This window comes from Rhincodon typus, chromosome 20, assembly GCF_021869965.1.
Source record: "Rhincodon typus isolate 14 chromosome 20, sRhiTyp1.1, whole genome shotgun sequence".
NCBI lineage: Eukaryota > Metazoa > Chordata > Chondrichthyes > Orectolobiformes > Rhincodontidae > Rhincodon > Rhincodon typus.
In genome coordinates, this window is record NC_063351.1 from 41,551,266 (window position 1) to 41,558,645 (window position 7,380).

General features: G+C 46.4%; 2 protein-coding genes across 2 annotated transcripts in view; one reads left to right on the top strand and one right to left on the bottom strand.

Moving 5' to 3' along the window:
• Positions 1-275: 275 nt before the first annotated feature.
• LOC109912662 (HPS6 biogenesis of lysosomal organelles complex 2 subunit 3) lies at positions 276-3,663 on the bottom strand. The gene has a single exon (XM_048608769.1). It carries the CDS (start codon positions 3,448-3,450, stop codon positions 814-816), a length of 2,637 nt encoding a protein of 878 aa, XP_048464726.1. The 5' UTR covers positions 3,451-3,663; the 3' UTR covers positions 276-813.
• Positions 3,664-6,774: 3,111 nt separating this feature from the next.
• Positions 6,775-7,380, top strand: part of armh3 (armadillo like helical domain containing 3) — a 123,417-nt gene continuing 122,811 nt past the window's right edge. Inside the window, exon 1 of the mRNA XM_048608770.1 lies at positions 6,775-6,964. The gene's annotated coding sequence lies outside the window, so the exon portion shown is untranslated. The remainder of the gene's footprint in view (positions 6,965-7,380) is intronic.

The window sequence follows — 7,380 nt, forward strand, 5'->3', positions numbered from 1 at the left end:
TTACGTATACACTGGGCAGATCTTTTTTGGACATCACACTGGGGCTGAATAATGCTTCTCACTGCCACTCTGAGGATCACAGGTAACCAGTGCACATTTCACTGTCATACAGGCCCTGCCACAGGGAAATCCTCACGACTGGCTGTGCATGATTTAAGCCACAGATACCTTGTTAACCATAACAACATTATGATGCAACCTTGGTCTATCCCAATACAAAGATAATCCTCATGAGAAAACACAATGGAGAACAAAAACATCAGCAGTAAATACAATTAAGATAAATAACACATTCATTTAATCATTTCTGTACATTACTCAATGTTTCTAACATATGACTCAATGGTGTGCTTCAATCTTCCAAACTCCATTTCTCAATCAAGCCAGGTATTAACCGAATGAAAACAAGGATGAGGAGGAGGACAGGGCACAAACAAAATCTCCAGGGCAAGCACCAGCAGAACAACTTAAAGCCTGCTTCAAAGGAAAGGTGCCTTGGTCAGAGAACAGAGCAGGATCACTTCTGCGGCTGCTACCCACCCAGCATTGCTTGTCCTGGGACAAATACCACCTCTGGTCTGCTTGCTGCGTTAGCATATCTGAGAAATATTATCAGCAACAGGGGTTGAGCTTATAAAGATTATTGTTCTCACAGTCCTTGATTGGGCATCACCCTCAGTATGTACAGCAATATTATAAAATTTCCACATTTCTAAACAGGATAATATAAATTGTACATCGGGGAAATTTCTGACTCGACCACCAAGCAAAAAGTGCAAACCATTTTGTATTTCAGTGCTTGTACCGTAGTGCTCACAACATCTTGTTTGCCTCCATGCTGGGTTCAATGTTCAGAGGGTTGGGCTGATCAGCTGCTTTCTTCTGCCTGGGAGGTGTGGGCGGAGGGAAGACCAGTGTCTTTGGCCCTTCAGCCATGCCCATCCACTGTCGATCTTCACCCTGTGTTAGCACTTTGGTGAGTAGTGGCCGCAGCAACCCAACGGTCAGCTGGTTACCATCACTCGAGTACGGCCGAGATTCACAGCTCGAGGGCACAGATCCCAGGACGACGTCCAATATGTCTGCAGCCGTGGTATCCTCAGGGCACAGCTCCCAAATCTCCTCCAGGTAAGGATCCAGAGCTCGGTGCTGGGAGACCTGGACCAGCATGGCAGCAAAGAGCTCCTTTTTTAGCAGAGGCCCTTGTTGCGAGAACCTGCTGGTGGCCTGTACTGCCCTTTGCCACATTCCCCGCTCAATCAGAAGCCGAACCGCTTGGATTATTGCATTTGGCCTCTTGCTGCACAGCAGGAGTTCAATGATTGTTTCGGTGGGATCTCCAGCCCCACCAGTGCAGGCAGATGGGATGACTGACAAAGCCCTTTTGTATAGGGGAATGTTCTCCAAGCTCTCACTGTTCCCATAGTTCCGGAAAGTGGCCAGGTGCTGCTGTGTCAGCTCAATGAACATTGGCAGCCACTTAGGATGGAATTGGTACAGCAGACGACAGATCAGTTCGAAAACTGGAACTGCTCCATTGGCGGTGGGTGACTGGTCTGGTGGGAGACCTGGGCTCAGTATCACTCTCCATAGGTCAGCTGTAGCTCTGGCAGAGAAGGATCCTTCACTATTCTGGTGCAGGTGCAGTGTCCGTTTAACAGCCTTCCATGCTTCCCTTGGGAATGTGTTGAAAATGGAATTTAAGTAGACCAGAGCTTCTCTGTCAAGCTGGCAATGCAGCAACCTCTGAATCTCCTGTTCAGTTATTTCCTCTACGTAAGCAGCCACCTCAATCTCTGAACCATTTACCAAGCAGGACTTGGCTTCCTCTAAGTTGACATAGCTTTGTATTTCCCCAGCCATGATGTTGTGCAACTTGATATAGGTTTGCTGATTATAGTGGCCAGTCTTCCTGAGATAGAATTCATTCTGCAAGATGGAGCAGAGGGTAAGAGGTGCTTGGAACATTGCCTCACTTTTCAGCTTCTGCACTGTTAATCTGCTGCGGCTCAAGCTCCTTTTCTGGTAATACTTGCAGGCTTCCTCCAAGACCAGCTGCTCCAGCATCTCCTGGACCTGGCTGCTTCCTGAACAGAACCCCAACTTGATGTTAGAGTTACCGGGGTGAATACCAAGGGAATAAATGCCGTCCTCTACCAGCAGTTGGATCTCGCCCGTTTCCCAGTAGGGTATGAGGGCCAGCGGCTGGACTTCCAGAGTTGCCTCCTCCACCAACCTACCTGTCTCAGTGTCAAAATGTTGTAGCGTCCTGCCCAGTGTACAGGCCAGAGTAGTCCCACATAGTTCCATCATCATCGAGCCCTCAGCTGCTGGGCTCTGGCTCAAGTGGCACAAGAGCCGAACGGTCCCATCATTTTGGATCAAGCTGACTTCTCCGCTGGACTCAGCCACTAGAAGCCCAGTAGGGCAGGGGGACACCGCCCGGATTTCCAGCAGCGGGAGGGAAGGCAAGATGCCGGCAACATCCGCCACAAGCCTCGTGAAATCAGAGTCCTCGTAGAGCAGCCTCCTGGTGCTGAGGGGTCCTCGGGCCAGGCAAGTGACAGTCAAGGTATCTTCTTGGGGGCTCCAGATTAGGATGAACTTGACCAGGTTGTGCATGGAGCAGTTAGTAGGGATGTGGCAGTTGCTAGGGCTGGGGCAGTTGCTGGGATTGTTGCTATGGATGGAGCTGTTGCTAGGGATGGGGCAGTTGCTAGGATTGTTGCTATGGATGGAGCTGTTGCTAGGGAAGGGGCAGTTGCTGGGATTGTTGCTAGGGATGGGGCAGTTGCTAGGATAGGGCCTGATGCTGGGGAGCAGGTAGACGGCCTCGCCGGCCGCATACAGCCTGTAGGCCGGGCTGTTGTGCATGAGGGTGCGGACAGGCCCCAGGGTGAGGCCGGGGCCCAGGCTCCGGCTGCAGATGCAGTGCTGAAGGGGTGCGGAGGGCTGGGGCCTCTCTTCGCACCAGCTGATGGAGTGCCCGTCCCAGGCGGCCGACAGCAGCCGAGCCTGGGGACTGGAGCAGAGTTCGGCGGCCTGCAGCAGCTGCCAGCCCACGGCCTCCCGGTAGTTCCAGAGCTCGGTCCGACCGCGCTGGGTGATGAGGGCGGCGGTGGAGCTCCCCGACTCCCCGCTCCCCGGGCCAGGCCTCTCCAGCTCCAGCACGTCCAGCAGCTGCTCGGGCCCGGGGAAGCTCCTGTCGAGGGGTCTGGGAGCCGGGCCTCTGGCCGGGCTGGGCTCGAAGCTCAGCAGCCGGTTGTCCCGGGGCAGGTGGAGAAAGAGGCGGCGGCGGGAGCAGCAGCGGAGCCGGGCACGGGGCTGAGACTCCTCCCGGGAAGCCGCCCCAGACCCCGGCCGCAGGAACTCCCGCAGTTGCTGATGCCGAGAGTAGCGGCTGAGGCCGGAGAGGCGGCGGAGCCTCATCCCGCCCGGGCCCGGGGACATGGAGACTCTGCCCGTTGTCGGTGTCTGTCTCTCTCAGTCCCTTACTCCGGTGTCTAGATTTCTATCGCTCCTCACTTCTCTGGATCTGAGCAGTTTCCGGGTCAGAAGCTGCATCCAATCAGCCGGCACAGGATGATCCCAGTCAGCCCAGCCCCTTCTCTGCACTGACTCTGAAACCACTTCCACAGACTGCTCTGCAATTATTTTCTTCTTCTTTTGGAGTATTTATTAGGTGTGTTTTTAAAGTTTCCATTGAATCTGTCTCCACCATCTGCCTTTCAGACAACACAGCCCAGATTATCAAATCTCGCTGTGTCCAAAAACGAGTTCCCTTTTGGTTCACATGCCGATCACTTGAAACCCCTCCTTTATGACTGGCCCTTGGCCTCAGGACCCTGCAATATTCATTTACACGACACATTCAGATTATATTTACTTTATGCAAAATCGTATTTACAGGGAGCCAGTACGGATTTGACGAGCTGAATAGCTTCAAGTGCTGTAACTATTCTGTGATTCTACACACAAATACATGCATTGAGTAAGCAATTTAAACAATTCAAATATTAAAAAAAAGTGTACATTCCTAAATGTTTACAATGATTTCATGGATTTCACAGTACTGAAATACACCATTTAACCCAGTGGCTCATGCCAGCATATCTCCTTCCGCCCACTCTTTTAGCATATTCATTTATTCCTTTCATTTCCACATTTATCTAGCTTCCCCTTAAATCCAACTCTGCTATTCACATCAACCACTGTTAGTGAGGTCCACATATTCATTACTCACTGGATAAAGACATTTCTCCTGAATTCCCATAGAAATGTATTTATTAGGAACTATCTTTTATTGATGACTGCATGTTTTGGATATTTTCCTCTTTTATTCATATTTCTTTACAGAGTATACAATATTTATATTTAAAAAAAATCATTTATGCAATGTGAGCATTACTGGCTGGCCAGCATTTGTTGCCTGTCCCTAATTGTCGATATATAATTAAACACACAAGATCTATTATGTAAATAGGAATGCATTCATAATTACTGTAAATAAACAAATAATCAGCATGTCAAATTGCTGTATGCAAATTATTTGTGATATTTCTTTTATTTTGTTTCAGGTGTGGACTGTGGAAAAATAACATTTATTTCTCATCCCTCATTCCTCTAACAATGGTGAATTCTCCAAGTTACAATTTCCTCTGAAAACGGTCACCACATTCACCTACAAAATAAAAGTTGCAATATTCTAAAATGATTCATTTTTATGCAAAGTGCTTTTGAGACATTTCTGAAAGACATATCAAGGCTGCCGCTGAAACAACAAAATTCTGTCAAAGAGGAATGGTGGTGCACTTTTGGTTGTTCATGTATTCTTATTTAACATTTAGTTAATATCCAGCTTGGGAGCAGGTATTTTGTAATCATAATCAGAATTTACACTGAGCTCAGGTCTTTGAGTTAGTCCATTCTTAGGAGAAACTGGTGAACGCAGAATTAAAATTGAGTCCAAGCAACCACTTCCTAATCATAACACTTCCAATTTATGGGGCAATCATCCATGAACAGGAAATGAGAAACATCATGATTTAGTGGAACTGGTTTAGCCAAATATCAATTTCTTCTTGTCATTTCCTCATTCAATTATATCCAAATTTGCAATATTTCAGCAGCAACTGACTGCTACAATATTTACTTCTGCACGAATTCTATTCACAATTTATTCAATGGAATGATTCCTCACATGATTTTAATGAAAAATGTATTTTCATATAACTACTTTTTAATATGGTAATACAACACAAGGTACTTAGGATTATTAGTAAACATTGATCCGATCCTCCCCAGTGACTATTTCAGGGGTGAAGCAGAACAGTTTGCACCCTCAGTGATCTATTTGATAAAAAGTTAAGATGATGTCTACATTTCATCACAATCAGCAAAACTATTTCCACCTATGTTACAACTTTTCCCAGCCCATTTGTTGCCTAAACTCCCAGTCTGCAGTCTGTGTCCTCACTGGCCTACATTGGCACTCAGTCAATAATATGTTTTACCTTTTAAATTGTCATTTCTGTTTCAAGTCCTTCTATGGCCTTAGCTCTTCTGATATCTGTAATCTCCTGCAGCTCCATAAATCAATGATCTTTGCTAATAGAAGCCTTGAGTCTTCCACATTGTAATTGCTTGCCTATTGGTGGCAGTATCCACAGTTATCTCTGTAAACCTTTCCACTCTTCTAACTAAAATAAATCCTTTAAGATGCTCTGTACAAAACTACCTCATTCACGAATCTTTGGTCACCTGTCTCATACAGCATTTTTTGCAAAGACACTCAATGCAGCAGACAATGACAGTCTTCAACACAATGACTTGTGAATCTCTTTTAATGAGATACCTACACTCTACATAAAAGTTTTAACATGGTTAAGTTGTACATTTGTACAAAACAGCTTCCAGCTCCTAACACCAAAACCTAAATCATGGGGTTTTATCTTGAATGTCCAATTCAAATTTTGAGACCAGCTTCGTCATATCTAAACGTCATTATGAAGAGGAGCTTCATAGTATTACCTATGTCAACCGCGTCAGTGGGACCACAGCAATCAGCTACAGGTGGAAACCAACGTGACAGAGCAGCAATTATTTTGTTTGATAATGCTCCCGTGAAACACTTTGGGTTTTTTTATTCATTCGTGGGATGTTGGCCGGGCCAGCATCTGTCGCCCGTCCCTAGTTGCCCCTGTAGTTAATTACCTCCTGCTCCTGAGCTGTTTTAATAAGGCTAGATGATTGAAATTAGTTTTTGTTCAGGTTGGCATAAGTTTGGGTTCAATCCCGGCAGCCAATAATAACCGAGACAACAAGGTGCAGAGCTGGATGAACACAGCAGGCCAAGCAGCATCGTAGGAGCAGAAAGACTGACGTTTCGGGCCTAGACCCTTCATCAGAAATAATAACCCCTTCACCCATGTAGAGTTTCTCCAGCAATTTCTGTTTATGATCCTTCATCTACATTCCTCTATTTCTGGTTGCTGAAATTTAAAAAAAAACTGACGAAATCAAAAATCATCACAAATCAAATCATCCACAAAAGATCAAAAAAATCCATTGAAGGATCCTGCCTCAATAAGACCTCCCGACCAGTATCCCGGAAATCCGGGTTGAATCAATCTATTCAGATCGCATTCAGAAATTAATTTATTAGCTGAAGGGTGAGGACGTTAGATATTAACAGATGCACTGAGCAGTCATTTTGCGAAGTTGTTGGGAATAAAGAGGAGGATGAAATCTCGAACACAGACAGTCCGGGATGGGGATTGCCTTCTGAAAGGATTGTGGGATACTGGCAGACCGAGCCTGGAGGAGCGCCTCATTGGTGTGCCTTGCCGGGCATTGTGGGATACTGGAGGAGCGCGGCGGGTGGACCAAGCCTGTTGGAGCGGCGGGGTTGAGAATGGCAGTCTGTGAACGGAGGTCAGTTTGGTGACTGGAATGGGTGTGACAGGTAAGAGTTTCCAGGATCAGGGTTCGGGGAGTTGTTCCCCATTTCCTCTCCGGTAATACATTCAGCCCCTCAGCCGGGCTTCTGCAGTAGAGAGGGGTCAAGGTGAGCAGAAAAGGCAAGAGATTGGGATCAACAGGCCGCATTTTGTAATGAGAGCAAACAATGACAGTCCTTCAACACACCTACTTGTTAAAAAATTTAAATGAAATAGTTATAATCTGCATAAAAGTTTTAGTGAAACTGCCCCATAAATGTGAACAGAACAGCTTTCAGCTTCGAGTATCATGTGGTTTTATCCCGATTGTCCAATTATAAATCAAACTTTGAAACCGATTCAGATGTAGTAGGAACTGCCGATGCTGGAGTCTGAGATAACAAGGTGTAGAGCTGGATGAACACAGCAGGCCAGGCAGCAT

Bases quoted from the DNA above. Each gene is read 5' to 3' on its own strand.
- LOC109912662 (XM_048608769.1), bottom strand. From the start codon at position 3,450: ATGTCCCCGGGCCCGGGCGGGATGAGGCTCCGCCGCCTCTCCGGCCTC.